This window comes from Apus apus, chromosome 19 (genome assembly GCF_020740795.1).
Source record: "Apus apus isolate bApuApu2 chromosome 19, bApuApu2.pri.cur, whole genome shotgun sequence".
NCBI classification, from domain to species: domain Eukaryota; kingdom Metazoa; phylum Chordata; class Aves; order Apodiformes; family Apodidae; genus Apus; species Apus apus.
Window position 1 is genome coordinate 6716301 of NC_067300.1, and position 13924 is coordinate 6730224.

Here is a 13924-nt window from a genome sequence, read left to right on the forward strand (position 1 = left end):
ATGATGGGCTCGGTGCTGCCCGCCGAGGCCCTGGTGCTCAAGCCCGGGCTGAAGCCTCAGGGACTCTCCCTGGCCGAGGTGATCACCTCCGACATCCTGCACAGCTTCCTCTACGGCCGCTGGAGAAACGTCCTGGGCGAGCAGCTCTTCGAGGAGAAGAGCAGCCCCAAGACCGCCTTCACGGCCGAGGTCCTGGCTCAATCCTTCTCTGGAGGTGAGTGGCAGCACCGGACCCCCCCCAACAGACCCCCCCCTGGACCTTCCTTCCCCAAACTCCCTCCCGCGGGGCCCCGGGACGGGCCCCTGGGTGCCCGGCAGCGGGATGCGGCTCCCGGCGCCCCGCTCTCCCCAGGCGTGTAATAGCAGTTGACTGGGGAAGAAGGGCTTTAAATTCATTTGGTTAACTTGGGCTTGACCTGAGAAAGTTCCCACTTAAACCGCGGGCTGGGGAGGGGGCTGGGGGGGGGATGCCGGGGCCGCCCCGCATTCAGCCGCCCGGGACAATATCTTTTCTCTCGCCCCGGCATCGCCGGGGCGTCCCCGGCTCCCTTTTCCCCCTCTCGGATTTCTGTTCCTCTCTTAATTTACCATGAAGGCTAATTCCATTTCCATTCACGATATGTCAACCATCTCATCTCCCCATTTTGTAAGAGGAATTCCTGGGCCCTTTTAAACAAGCCCTCGCGCCATTCAGGCACAATGTACCGCTACAGCATTCCTAAAGGACTAATGAATTTAGAATTAGCAATTTCTTTCTAGTTGAGTTTAATGAATGCAGATCACTTTAACAGCATGACAAATTGCTGGATGGGCCGAAATAGACACCATTTAACCTCTTTTCTCAGCCCCGCTCCCTCGCCCAGCCCGGGCTGCTTTTCCCAGGTACCTCCTCAATGCCCCGGGGGGAACCTTGTACCGCTTTGTAGGAGCCCGGTTGGGCGTTTAAAAGGCTCAGCCCCGGGATTTGGGCTGGGGCCGGGGTGGGGTCCCCGCTGCGCCCCCTGCCCCGTCCCCTCGGCCCTTCCCGCGGCCGGAGCCGGGGGCAGGAGGGGGGTGAGACGCGCCGGGTCCCTGTTCCGAGCCCTCTCCCGCCGCCCGCAGAGGTGCAGAAGCTCTCCAGCCTGGTGCTGCCGTCGGAAGTGATCATCGCCCAGAGCTCCATCCCTGGAGAAGGGCTCGGCATCTTCTCCAAGACCTGGATCAAGGCCGGCACCGAGATGGGACCGTTCACGGGCAGGGTCATCTCGCCGGAGCATGTGGACCTGTGCAAAAACAACAATCTCATGTGGGAGGTAACGACCCCCTCTGTACTCCCAGCCCGAGGAGAGGCAGGAACGGGGTGCTGGATGTGTCGGGGGTTTTGTCCTGTGTCTGTGTGCTCTCCCCGTGCCTCAGTTTCCCCGCTCATGCAAAGGTCTGGCTTCCTCCAGGGCAGGAGCAGTCCAAGGCTCTTTCAGCCCTCGGGGTGCAGCCAGCTCCCCGAGGAGCCCTGAAATGCTGTTGTTTGTGTCCCACGCAGCAGGATCATGCCCTGCTCTTCCCTGTCGTGGTGAAACACCCATCTGGCAGCTGCCTGCACCGTGGGTTTGGGGGTATCTGAGCTGCCAGGACATCCCACATTAAAGTCCAGCAAGGACTGGGGGGTTTTCCTTTCTCTTTTTCTTTTTCTTTTTGTTTTGTTTCAGAGAGTGCCAGACTCGCACTTCTTAATTATTATTTATTACTATTATTTATGCCTAATAGAAACTTGCCTCTCCTTCCCTGCCACCCTGCAAAGCATCTTCCCCTTGAGGGTGAGGCCTGGTGGGCACCTTCCTTCTCCACCTGGGGATGCTCCCGTGGGCAGCTGCAGGATGCTGAACAACCCCTTTGGGGCTGAGCTGCGGGCAGGGCTCTGCTTAGAGGGGGGGTTGGGGCAGGGAGCTGGGTTATCTGGGTGGGCATGGGCTGGTGGGACCAGCTGTGCCTGCCTAGCCAGAGCAGGGAGCTGTTCCCCAGTCCCTCTTGGATGCTCAGCCCAGCACCACAAGCAGGAAGGGTTTGGGCATCTCCCATCTGCAGGCAGCAGCTCCCAGCTGCGTATCAACCTTGAAGCTGTGCTGGTTTTGAGTTTGTCACTGGCTGGGGACTTTATCCCAGGGGCAGGAGGTGGAGGGGCTTGGTCCATCGTGAGCAGCATTGCTACCAGCTGCCCTCTCTCCCCCTCCCAGGTCTTCAACGAGGACGGCACGGTGCGGTACTTCATCGATGCCAGCCAGGAGGACCATCGGAGCTGGATGACCTACATCAAATGTGCCCGGAACGAGCAGGAGCAGAACCTGGAAGTGGTCCAGATTGGGAACAGCATCTTCTACAAGGCCATTGAGGTAAAAGGGATGGGAGGCAGCTGCAGGAGGGGAGCAGGGTGCTGGGATCCCCCACCCCACAGGCCCCTCCTTGTTCTTTGGGCTGTTGTTGGAGCATCTTTGGGAGCACAGGGTGGCTTTGCTCTGTTCCTGATCCCCTGGGAAAGGCCATTGGAAGGGGTGCAGAGAGACTCCAGGGGGCAGGGATTCTGTGTCCCCTTTTGGTGGGCTCATGAGGTGACATACGCTGTGCAAAGGGAGAGTAAATGCTGCTCAAACTTGTTTTGGGGTGTAAAAAGTGCTGAAACCCTGACCTGGTTGGGGCTTTGGGCAGGAGCAGGGTTTCGATGCTCTCTTGAAGAATGGGATTTAGTGCATAACTTGCTTCTCTGTAGCAGGGAAAAGTTTGGGTGGTTTCTGTGAAGCCCAGGAGGCCAGTGCAAGCTGTGCCTGGCTCTGCACAGCCTTCACCCAAGGGGTCACAAAGTGGCTCCGGCTGCATATGGAGCTTGAGAGGAGGACAGGGCTGCAGGAGCTGGGCAGGGAGTGGGGCTGGTACAGGGATGCCTTGGGTGCTCTGCAGCAGGGCTGTGGGGAAGGGGCTCATCCTGCCCAGTTCATCCACATGCACCAGTATGAAGCTCTGGTGGTCGCTGACCCAGCGGGGAAGCAGGGACAGGCGTTGGCTCCCAGGGTGCAGGTTGCTGTGCCATGGGGTGAAGTCTGGGGGTACCCCTATCCCACTGCTCCCTGTGGGAGATGCTGGGATGGAGGTTGGTGTCCAGATCCCCAGCACTATTGATGCCACGTGCATACAAGTCACACAGTGCCAGCGGTGTGACAGCAGGGACCAGCCCTGCTTCTCTGCAGTGTCCCCACACCCTGGTGATGGTGCAGGTAGTTCAGGGAGGTGTCTCTGTGCAGCTGCTTCAGCTTAGAGTTGTGAGGGAACATCTGTCCCACCCCCGACCAGCACTGTGGGATTGCTGCAGTGGGATGGGAAAGACGAGTGGGTGAGTAAGGAGGGAATAGGCATTTTCTCCTGCTTCAGGAGCATCCTGTTTGGCTCCTCAGGGCTCTGCCTTTCCCTTGCGGTGCTGCAAGAGCCCCAAGTGCTTCTGTGCTGCTTTTCTCATCCTGAACATCCCTCCGTAGGCTTCAGCTGTACCCAGTTTTAAGACCTGATATTCTTATGTGCAGCAGTGCCTGTTATGACAGCAGCTTAATTGCTTTTTATTACTGTTTTTAAATTATGCAGATAAGTAAAACAATTCCGGGTTGCCGTGGTGTAATTAGGAATACAAGCAGGTTTGCTCCTGGGGCTGAGCAGTGAGGGTCAGAGCAGGATGAGTTGAATTCCCTCCCTTGAAATGTTGAGACTGGAGGGGATTCGAGTGGGGATGAGGGGTGCCTTGTGTCACATTGTGGAGTGTTGCCTGGGCACTGCAGGTACCTGTTGGTGCTTCTGCTCCTGCTGGGTTGGCACAGGTCGCTCCATGCCAGGAGGAACAGAAGGCACCAAGGCTTTCCATGTGAGAGTAAGGGAGGGAAGCATGGAGTGTGTGAGGAGCTGGGTCACAACTGGGCATGACAGGTCAAGGATCTGCATCTTGCATGGGTTCCCCATTCCCATCTCTGTAACACTCCTGCAGGTGCATACACACACACACAGAGTCCAAATGTGATCACTTGTCCAGACTCATGAAGAACAAGAAAAGCAAGAAAGGATTTTCATTTTGTGGTTCTCTCCACTCGTTAATCCCTGAGCACATAAATGTAGCATCTTGGACCTGAGTGAGCTCCCTGCTTGTCAACCACTGCTCCTGCCTTGTCACCTCTCTCATCACAAACCCTGGACCAAGAAGGGTTTGGAACAGCTCAGTCTGGGGCAGGATACATGAACACCAATCTGACTGTCATGGTGCCCTCTCTCAGCAGCAGCTCTGTCTGCACGGGCACTGTCACCCTCCTGCATCCCCTCCCCAGTGGCCACCAGGAGCTGTCTGGCTCCTGTCACTCTGCACCCACCTCTGCTGCACCACGGCTCCAGCACAATATCTCTTCAGATGCCCTTCTCACCCACCCACTGCAAAATCAGATTCGTTGTGTGCCCTTTTTCATTATTTGCCTTTAATATTTTCACATCTTCTGCCTGTTCCTGCCCTTACTTGTTAGTTTGTTTTTCCTGTCCTCGTCCTCAGCAAACTCAAATTGCTGCTGCTGCAAAATACAAGTAAGGGCAGCAAGTGTTGGCCTTGCATCTGAAGGCTACAAGGCTCCTGGGGGGAAATTTAAATTGTTTTGGGGTATTTGCACCCTTTGCTGGCATAGGTGCACCAGCTCCAGCAGAACAAAACATGCATGCACACATGCAATGTGTTTTATCTTTTCAGCAACTTTTTATTCTATTTGCTTGTATTAAAAATAATTCTGTTGAGAAAAATGACACCAAGAAGCAGTACTAATTTGGGATGGAAAATTATTTTGGCTTTCCCTGCCTCCCAAATTCCTACTCTGCAGCCTTACCAAGGTCTTTATGCAGATGGGACACTTGAGCATATGAAGTAAAATTCCCACTACTTTCAGGTGCTTAAAATTAGGCACATTTTCAGCACTCAGGTGAAGTTCAAGTTATGATCTGTGTTTCATGTGGATGATGCTTTTCTTGGATTACTCTGTGTATGGAAAGCTGAGCTGTGAAATGGGGGATTTTCCCGTTTCTAAATCAGGTTCTTAACACTTGGGACCTGCAAGGAAAAAAAATCTGCATGTATTTTTGATAAAGTGATGTTGTTATCAGTGTTGCCTGAAGCAGCTGTTCTGCTGTGAGAGCACCAGTCCAGCCCTGGCTGCTGTCTGCAGGGAGGCTTGAGCAGCATTCCCTGGCTGCTCCCTCCAGTGCCCAGCAGTGCAGGAATGTAATGGAATGGTGAGAAGTGCCATTGTTTCTGGGAAACAGCCCTTCCCTGACCCTTTAGGTCCCCTCGAGCTGTTGCAGGTGCCAGGGCTTTGGTGTGGGGTGTGAGCAGCATCTCACACTTGAGCCACACTCTCCTGCAGCAGCCCCTGAGCTGTCCAACCCCTGGGCTGATGAGCTCCTTGCTGGCACATCTGTATTTCCACCAGCTCAAATAAGCCCCAGCACGGCTGGGTGGGAGATGCTGTCTGTGCCCCACAGCAGGAGGGTGCCAGCAGCTCTGTCCAGAGCCACAATGCTCTGCAGGGACACTGAGCCCTGGCTCCATGTCACAACTCCAGGCTTTGGACTCCATCCCTTGTGCCTCACTGCAGCTCACGGGTCCACAAATGGCTCATTTCTCCATATCTCTGTGTGCTGCTGCGTCCTCACCTCCCTGAGCAGCAGGGACTTCTGGGTCCTTCACTCCAGAGACTCTCCAGCTCCATCTGTGTGCTCTGTAGCTGCTTATTTGCCCATCAGGTTTTTTGTGGGGCAGCCTGGGCCTGACCCTGGGGCATATTTGTGTGGGTGGTGCTGAGCTATCCCATCAGCTCCAGCACTGCAGCCTGGGCTGTGCCTGTCCAGGGACAGCTGAGGACAGTGGGCAGGTCCAGAGGGTAGCAGGGTCAGGCAGGAGATGGGGTATGGCCAGAGGTTCACAGCGACCAGCCAAGGATGCATGGGGAGATGTTCATCCCCTCTCCTGACACCCCTGTCTGTATTTTCCTCTCTAGATGATTCCTCCAGACCAAGAGCTGCTGGTCTGGTATGGGAATTCCCACAATACCTTCCTGGGCATCCCAGGTGTGCCAGGGCTGGAAGAGGAGCAGAAGAAGAACAAACATGGTAGGTAACATCAGAAACAGCCACGGGTGCAGCATTCCTGCTTGTTCTCTGTCCACCCTGGCTCTGAGGCCATGAGGGAGATGTCAAGATGCCTCTGCTCCCTGGGGACAAACACAGGGACTATGAGACATCCATGCAGCTTGAGCAGGTCCCCAGTACTTTGGGGGATCACATCCAGGCCAGTTTGCCCACAGCTGTTGCTGCTGTGGTGGCCAGCAGCCACTGCCTGACCTAGCCAGGCAGGAAGGAGCGGGAGGAAAGCAGCTCTGATGCACTGTGAAACACTGAGTGGACGCAGCTGCCTACACCCCCTCTCTGCATTTCCCAGATTCTCCCCAAAAATCACCTCCGCAGGAAGCTTTTCTCTCCCTGGGCTTTCACTTTTTCCTTGTCTGGGTGGTTCCTCTGCAGCAGAGCTCTCGGGCACTTTTGGGGGATGCTGTGTTCAGAGCCAGACCCCATCTGTGCTTCCCAGCCCCAGTCCCTGCTCTGAGCTGGATCGGAGCCCAGTGGAGCTTGGAGAGAAGCTGGACCCAGTGCAGGGACGTTGTGCTGCTGCTGAAGAGCTGGGGGTTCCCACTCGTCTCCCCCAGCTCTGCTCGCAGCCCAATGAGGAGAAAAAAAAGCGCTTTTTGTGCTGCTCTACAGGGGAGACGGGTCAGTCTGAGTCCCCTAAACTCGGGGGAGCCCGTTCCCACCTCTGGCCTCAACCCAAAGCACCAGGGTGTCTGCTCGTGTCACCCTCAGCAGGCAGGGGAGCCGGGGAGAGGCTGTTCGGGGCAGACAGCACCTCGGGGGTGAGCTGCCCGTGCCGGGGGGGCAGCGCCTGACCGCCCCCCCTGTCGCCCCCAGAGGATTTCCACGCGGTGGAGACGGGGGCCAGCACGACGGGCCGGATGCGCTGCGTCATCTGCCACCGCGGCTTCAACTCCCGCAGCAACCTGCGCTCCCACATGCGGATCCACACCCTGGACAAGCCCTTCGTCTGCCGCTTCTGCAACCGCCGCTTCAGCCAGTCCTCCACCCTCCGCAACCACGTCCGCCTGCACACGGGCGAGCGCCCCTACAAGTGCCAGGTTTGCCAAAGTGCCTACTCGCAGCTGGCGGGGCTGCGGGCCCACCAGAAGAGCGCTCGCCACCGGCCCCCCAACGCCTCCCTGCAGGCCCACTCGCCCGCCCTGCCCGTGCCCCATCCCGCAGCCCTGGCCCATCACATCCCCACCATGGTGCTGTGAAGAAGCCCACCCAGGGACAGCAGAGACCCGCGCCACGAGAGGCCACGCGCTTGAGGGCAGGGTGGGCGCTCCGGGCACAGGTGGGGTTGCTTTGTGTGTGCAAAGAGGAAGAGGAGGAAGGGGGGTGTGTGCTGGTTGGTTTTTGGGGTCGGGGGTCCTGCAGGGGAGCGGGGGTGGGTGAGGAGAACCCCGGGATCCGCCCCAGGGAGATGGGGTGCAGGGTGGGCTGCTGGCCCCTGGGGTTGGCGGGGGGAGAAGGGGTGCAGGGACGCAGCAAGGCGTCCTGCCGGGGTGTGCTGGGGCACCGGGGAGGGAGCTGGGCCCGGGGGAGGCACAGCTGGGGTTTGCAGATAATTGACTGGAGAGAAAAACTGCTTTTCTCCCTCCTCCTCCGCTCCAGGGAGCGCCCAGAGGGAGACGTGCCCTGCTGAAAGGCTGGCACGGCCCCGTTGTGGCCACCCCATCCATACCTGTTTACCCAGGGACAGCTTTGTCCATGGTGGCCCTGCCCAAGGGACACATTTCCCTCCTCAGGAGCCCTGGTTTAGCAAACAACTGCGTTTTCCTCTCCCCCAACCCCCCCTTGCCTGCTCTCCCCCAAGTTTGAGTTGGAGTTTGCCCGACACCTCACAGCAGTGCTACAGGCAGAGGGGACAGGCCACCACGGGGACACCCCAAGCACGACGTGCCAGATGGAAATGCCCCTTCAAGGGCAGGTTTTGTGGGGGACCCCTGTGCTCTGCTGGACTGTGCCTGCTCCAGCCCCAGCAGCACCCCTTCCCATCCATCCCCATCCCTCTCCATCCCTCCCCACCCTTCCTCACAGCCACGAGGGAACATTTTGGCTGTCACGTCTGCTGCCCTCTGGGGACAGAGAAAACCCATCCCTGGGCCAGCTGTATCCCCAAGGACAACTCTAAGCGCCCTCTGGAGTCCTGCCACAACCGGTGGCTGTGTATCATAAAGCTTAAAAGAAGGTATTCTAATATTAATTATAAGTCTAAGATGTATAAAGTTCTCACAAACTGTTTTACTTCCAGAAAAACAAACAAGAACAACCCAACAAAACAAAACACCCAACAAACTGTCACTTTAACTTTGTAAATATTTATGTAAACATTATTTACAAAACTTTGATATTATATATTATTTGATTGTATATGTACACAGTGTAAATACATTTGTACTTCTCTTGTATTCTAAATAAAAATTACTTGGAACATTTATCATTTAGAAGATGGACAGTTTGGAGACCTTTACTTTGCTGTATGCTGGAGGAAGGATGTAGTAGTTGGGAGGAGTGAATGTTTAGACTGGCACAAGGGGAATAAAGAGATGTAGCATCATCTGTTGGACTAGATACTGCAGTTGGGGAAAGGAAAGAGCAGCTTTGGGAAAAACAAGCCCTTTTTCAGATCTAGTGAGTGCAGGAGTGGGTGATACGACCTGGTACCTTCCTGTCTGCGTGTGTACAGTCTCTTACTTGAAGCAAGAACTGTTGATATCCTTTGATGGGTATCCTTTGCTATCTTCCATGAAACGGTGGCTGTGATTCAAGCTGGGATGGGCTGCAGGTGTGAGTCTTCCTCGGAAAAAGCAGCACTTGATTTTGGTCTGGAGGAAGCAAAGCACTAACTGGAGGTCCCTGCTGGCTTCTTTGGCATTTTCTCAGCAGCCCTGGAGCTGAGAGCCTAACTGCAGTTTGAATTAAATTAATGAAACCTCCACAAAAAAAAAAAACAACAACAAACAAACCCGTATTATTTACTGTTGGAACAGCTCTGCTAGGGGAAGGAGCAAGTCCCTCACCCCTCAGACATGAAGGGGTCCCTGCAGGCCCTGGCTGCACAGACCGCCCTGTGGAACCCCCGGGGCCCGTGATGCGGGAGGACACGTCAGGCCCCCCGGCCCACAGCGTGGGGGAGGCCCGGGGGACCCCAGGGAGCCGGTACCGGCTGCGGGGCTGCCCCCCTGCCCGGCCCGGCCCCCCTGCCCGGCCCGGCCCCCCTGCCCGGCCCGGCCCCCCTGCCCGGCCCGGCCCCCCTGCCCGGCCCAGGCCTCCCCCGAGTGCCAGGAACCAAAATGGCCGCCGAGAAACCATCCCCGCCGCCCTCACTCAAGATGGCGGCGCCCCGCGCTTCCAGGCGCGTCACCCGCCAGCAGCCAAGATGGCGGGCGGAAGGCGCGTCGGGCGCGGCCCGCGGGCGCGTGGGGCCCGGCCCCAAGATGGCCGCGGTCTGCATGCGGCTGCCGGTGGCCCGCAAGCCCGTGGGGCCCAGCGCGCCCCGCGGGGGCGAGAAGCACCTGGTGGCGCCGGGGGACACGATCACCACGGACACGGGCTACATGAGGTGGGGGCAGCGGCCTCGGGGAGGCGGCGGGAGGGCGAGCGCCGGCCGGCCGGCCTCGGGCTCTCTTCAGGCGGCCGCTCTCTCCTCAGGGGCCACGGGACGTACGTGGAGGAGGAGAAGCTGATCGCCTCGGTGGCCGGCGCCGTGGAGAGGGTGAACAAGCTGGTGTGCGTCAAGGCGCTGAAGACCAGGTGAGCGCGGGCGGGCCGGGAGGGAGGGCCGGGCGGGCCCAGGCGTGTGACGAGGCCGCTCTCTCTGCTCCGCTCCCAGGTACAACGGCGAGGTTGGCGATATCGTGGTCGGGAGGATCACGGAGGTAAAGCTGGGGTTTTGGAGGAGGAGGAGGGTGGCCCCGCTGCTGTGTCTGGGGCCGATCCAGAGCACTTCGGACAGGAGTGTCTGCGTGGAGGCCCCGGGGGCGTGGGGGGTTTCAGCACCATGAGCTGGAAGGGGTCACTGGAGCTGCCTCCTGCAGGGCCTCCCGCTGCACCCAAAAGCTCCTGGTTGATTTTTTTTTTTTTGGGTGTGCATCCACCAATGATTTTTTTCTTCTTCAGGTTCAGCAGAAGCGATGGAAGGTGGAAACCAATTCCAGGCTGGATTCAGTGCTGTTGCTGTCATCTATGAACTTGCCGGGTGGGGAACTGGTGAGTGTGGTGCACACAGAGCAGTGTCAGAGCCCTGCCTCTGGAGCCCTTCCTACAGTTAGCACAAGGGCAATGCTGGGTTTTGTCTGTAGTGCTCTGGTATCTTTAACTCCTGGTGTTACTTGGACATAAACACATCACTGATCTAAAGGTGTGCTGGTCTGTCTGGCTTTCCTTTGGTGACCAGACTGTGTTTTGCTCAGCGTCCTGAGGTTCCCCCCCCACCACGTCAGCATTAACTGGTGGTTTTGCATTCTGAGCTAGATGTAACTTTCTTTGCATTGTGTGTTTCAGAGGAGGAGATCAGCAGAAGATGAGCTTGCAATGAGGGATTATCTGCAGGAAGGGGACCTCATCAGTGTATCCTTCCACTGCTTGCACTTGGACAGGAGAGCCAAGGGGGCATGGGGAGAATGGCCAGACCTTGCCTAGACTGGCTGGTCAGGAGAACTCTGCCAGGGGCAGCCAGGGGCTGGTGGCACTGGGCAGCATCAGGGACCTTGATTCCTTAAGTGACACTGACAGGCAGAGGTCCAGTCTGTGTTTTCTGACGGGGCTGTATCACTGCACACCAGGAGTCTGAAATACGGGAAGGTAAGTTGTTCAGAAGCACTTGTTTTCAGCCTAATTTTGCTCCACTTCTATAAGGTTTTTCAGAGGAATTTTTAAGAAGAAGGCTCTGGAGTAGAGCAGGATGTTGTTATAATCCATTCCTGCAGCTTAGGAAGAGTCTTAGCTCCTATGTGGAAGCACCAAACAGTTTCCCTAAAGCAGAGGCAGTGCCCTTGGAACTGCTGGTCTCCCTGTCCACAATTACAGCCAGTGAATCTTGTTTCCCACACTTAGCTGCTGGCCAGCTAAACCCTGGGAAGAAAAACCTGTCTCAAACTTTATCACTCCTTTTCAGCAGGCTGTTGCCCCTGTGACTTGTTTCTGTCCCCAGGGCTCCATTTCAGGCTTTACACAGTTGGCATTTATCTCTGGATTTGTGCATTGGAATAAGCCAAGAGGCTGTTGAAGCGTAGGCTGCAGTTCAGGATTACCAGACCAAGGGTACTAGCACTTAAAAGATGAAAGCAAAGTGTGCTTACTGCACCAAGGGTGAAGGACAGTGGTTGGATTAAGAGGGGAAATGTTCTGCTAAACTGGGCCTCTCACTTCTCCGTTTTCTGCAGGGATGGTTGATGTGTAGTTCTGATCTCAGTTTTGACCTTGTGCTAGACACTTGGGGTGTTCTTCATCTTCAAAGGACTGTTTCACATGAAAAGTTGTTACAATTGACTGTTGTCTAGACCAGGCATGGAGTGCATGTTGATGGCTTGATGTTATCTATGGTGCTTCATGTGCCTCATGCTGAGTCTCCTGGTCTCCTCTTCAGCTTGGCCAGGGTGTGCTCGTTCAGGTCTCACCCTCCCTTGTGAAACGCCAGAAGACTCATTTCCACGACTTGCCCTGTGGTGCATCTGTGATCCTTGGCAACAATGGTTTCATCTGGATCTACCCAACTCCAGAGCAGAAAGATGAAGAGGCAGGAGGCTTCACCACCAACTTGGAGGTGAGGGTTCAGGGAAGATGAACCATCTCCTACCAACAGTATTTTTTCAGTCTTAAATAGAGACACATGAATAACCTGAGGCTTTCAAGGTTTGGTCCTGGGTTCGTGGCAAAGCTGTTTTATGGTAGGCTTGCATTATTTCTCTGTATATTCACCTTTTTCCTCTGTCCTTCCTCAGCCAGTTCCCTTGTCTGACCGGGAGGTGATCTCACGGCTCCGAAACTGCATTGTGGCTCTGGTTACTCAGAAGTTGATGCTCTTTGACACCAGCATCCTGTATTGCTATGAAGCATCCCTTCCTCATCAGGTACAGAAATCAGGGTTGTTTACTTTATTCCACACTGTGGGGAGGGGATGGAAAGGCTGCATCAGTTGCTGCTGAAGTCAGTAAGGCAGGTGGTAGGACTTCCTTTTGGCTTTCTAAAGCATTCTCTAGTGACAATACGACCTTCTCCCCTCCCACATGACATAAATTGCCTTGCACATTTTCAAGGATGGCTTGAAGGGTTCTGCCTCTGGCAAAGTCCAACTATTCCTGTAGAGGAATAGTTCAATTTTTTGATAGAGGTGTATCCCTTGCTGGGATTACGGGCCCTCTGTGATCTTTGTTGAAAACTGTTAAATTTGGGGTTGTGTGAGGGTATGGTGGTGCACTTGAAGAGCAAATTAAAGTGTCACATATTGTGCAGAGACTGCTCTTCTGTTTGAATCCACATCCTGCACTGCTGGAAGGCTGCCTCAGTTTGACCTCTTGCTGTACAGCTTTTCTGTGTGGTTCCTGCCAGCACAGCTACAACCAGAGTTCTTCTCATAAACTGATGAGATCTGAATTGTCTTCTGCTTTCATTCACAGTGGCAGCCTACTTACCTAGATGGGATGTTCTTTGGAACTGTATTTCCATTAATGTCATCTCTCACCTTTCCAAATACTGATGTGTGTCCTTCAGGGCTTGTCAGTAGCATCTCCTCTGATGTCTTACGGTCTCTGTAGGAATTTCTAATTCTAGCAAGTTGACTTTGCCTTGAACCCTTTGCCGTGATAATCTTGTTTGACCACAACCCTCTGAAGTCACTAGCTGCTCACTGCTGTGTGCTGGGGACCTCGGTCCCCACAGTGTGCAATAGTAGAAGTTGATTTTTGGTGCCAATGTTGCTTGTTTTTCCACTGCAGATCAAGGACATTCTCAAACCAGAGGTGATGGAGGAGATCGTTCTGGAAACCCGACAGAGGTTGCTGGAGCTGGAGGGATAGGGAAGTGGCCAGAAGCAGTTATTTCAATTCCCAGCATGGCAGCTTTTGTGTTGTTTTTTTTTTTTTTCCTGGTGTTGTAGCCCCAACATTCATTCCACACTTCAGAAACCACCAAAATTCTTAATTTTAACTCCCCAGGATACCTCCTGATCCCTTTTAGTACAATAGTACTAAATAGTACTTAAGTACAATAGCCTTTTAGTGCAGCAGCCTGAAAACTTGGTATCTGACCTTAAGGAAGATGCAGATGCAACTGGCATGTATCTCATAGCAGTTGTTGCTGTGTCTAGTGCCCCTGAACTTTGTGCAGAATGATAGAGGAAGGGATGAGTTTTGTGATGTTTCTCTCTCCCCAAAGACTTTCTAATTTTTCTGCATTTTCCTTTACTGGTGGATCTGCCAGTCTGTCCTCTGACTGAAAGCTCTTGTTTTTCTGTTGAAGGCTGCAGGTGACAGGTACAAGTCTTTAGAGGGCAGGAGTGTCCACACCCTTACTAACTGCATTTTGGGTCTGGCTGTTCATGGCTTCTGTGACTCCAGGGGATGAGTTTGGATGTGGACATGCTGTGGCTGGCCACATGAGCCAGGGGCCATGGGTGAGCAGTGCCTTCTCAGTCTGTGTGCATCCTGCTGGTCCTTTTTTAACACCTGATGTGGTGAGCTCCTCCTCTGGGGAGGCTCCAGGATTGTTTTCTATTAAATATTTTACATTTCAATAAATTTTTCAAAACTGA

At 54.9% G+C, this 13924-nt stretch overlaps 2 protein-coding genes across 2 annotated transcripts; both read left to right on the forward strand.

The window, feature by feature from the left end:
• Nucleotides 1-7385, forward strand: PRDM12 (PR/SET domain 12). The gene is made up of 5 exons (XM_051636735.1): nucleotides 1-214; nucleotides 1102-1292; nucleotides 2211-2366; nucleotides 6039-6150; nucleotides 7003-7385. Exons 1-5 carry the CDS (start codon nucleotides 1-3, stop codon nucleotides 7383-7385), a joined length of 1056 nt encoding a protein of 351 aa, XP_051492695.1.
• Nucleotides 7386-9577: 2192 nt separating this feature from the next.
• EXOSC2 (exosome component 2) lies at nucleotides 9578-13924 on the forward strand. The gene is made up of 9 exons (XM_051636756.1): nucleotides 9578-9736; nucleotides 9826-9927; nucleotides 10007-10052; nucleotides 10294-10383; nucleotides 10678-10743; nucleotides 10909-10977; nucleotides 11762-11938; nucleotides 12117-12245; nucleotides 13110-13924. Exons 1-9 carry the CDS (start codon nucleotides 9612-9614, stop codon nucleotides 13188-13190), a joined length of 885 nt encoding a protein of 294 aa, XP_051492716.1. The 5' UTR covers nucleotides 9578-9611; the 3' UTR covers nucleotides 13191-13924.

Bases quoted from the DNA above. Each gene is read 5' to 3' on its own strand.
- PRDM12 (XM_051636735.1), top strand. From the start codon at position 1: ATGATGGGCTCGGTGCTGCCCGCCGAGGCCCTGGTGCTCAAGCCCGGG. The intron at 215-1,101 runs GTGAGTGGCAGC...CGCCGCCCGCAG, and splicing joins GGCTCAATCCTTCTCTGGAG to AGGTGCAGAAGCTCTCCAGC. The intron at 1,293-2,210 runs GTAACGACCCCC...TCCCCCTCCCAG, and splicing joins ACAACAATCTCATGTGGGAG to GTCTTCAACGAGGACGGCAC.
- EXOSC2 (XM_051636756.1), top strand. From the start codon at position 9,612: ATGGCCGCGGTCTGCATGCGGCTGCCGGTGGCCCGCAAGCCCGTGGGG. The intron at 10,384-10,677 runs GTGAGTGTGGTG...TGTGTGTTTCAG, and splicing joins ACTTGCCGGGTGGGGAACTG to AGGAGGAGATCAGCAGAAGA. The intron at 10,978-11,761 runs GTAAGTTGTTCA...TCTCCTCTTCAG, and splicing joins GGAGTCTGAAATACGGGAAG to CTTGGCCAGGGTGTGCTCGT.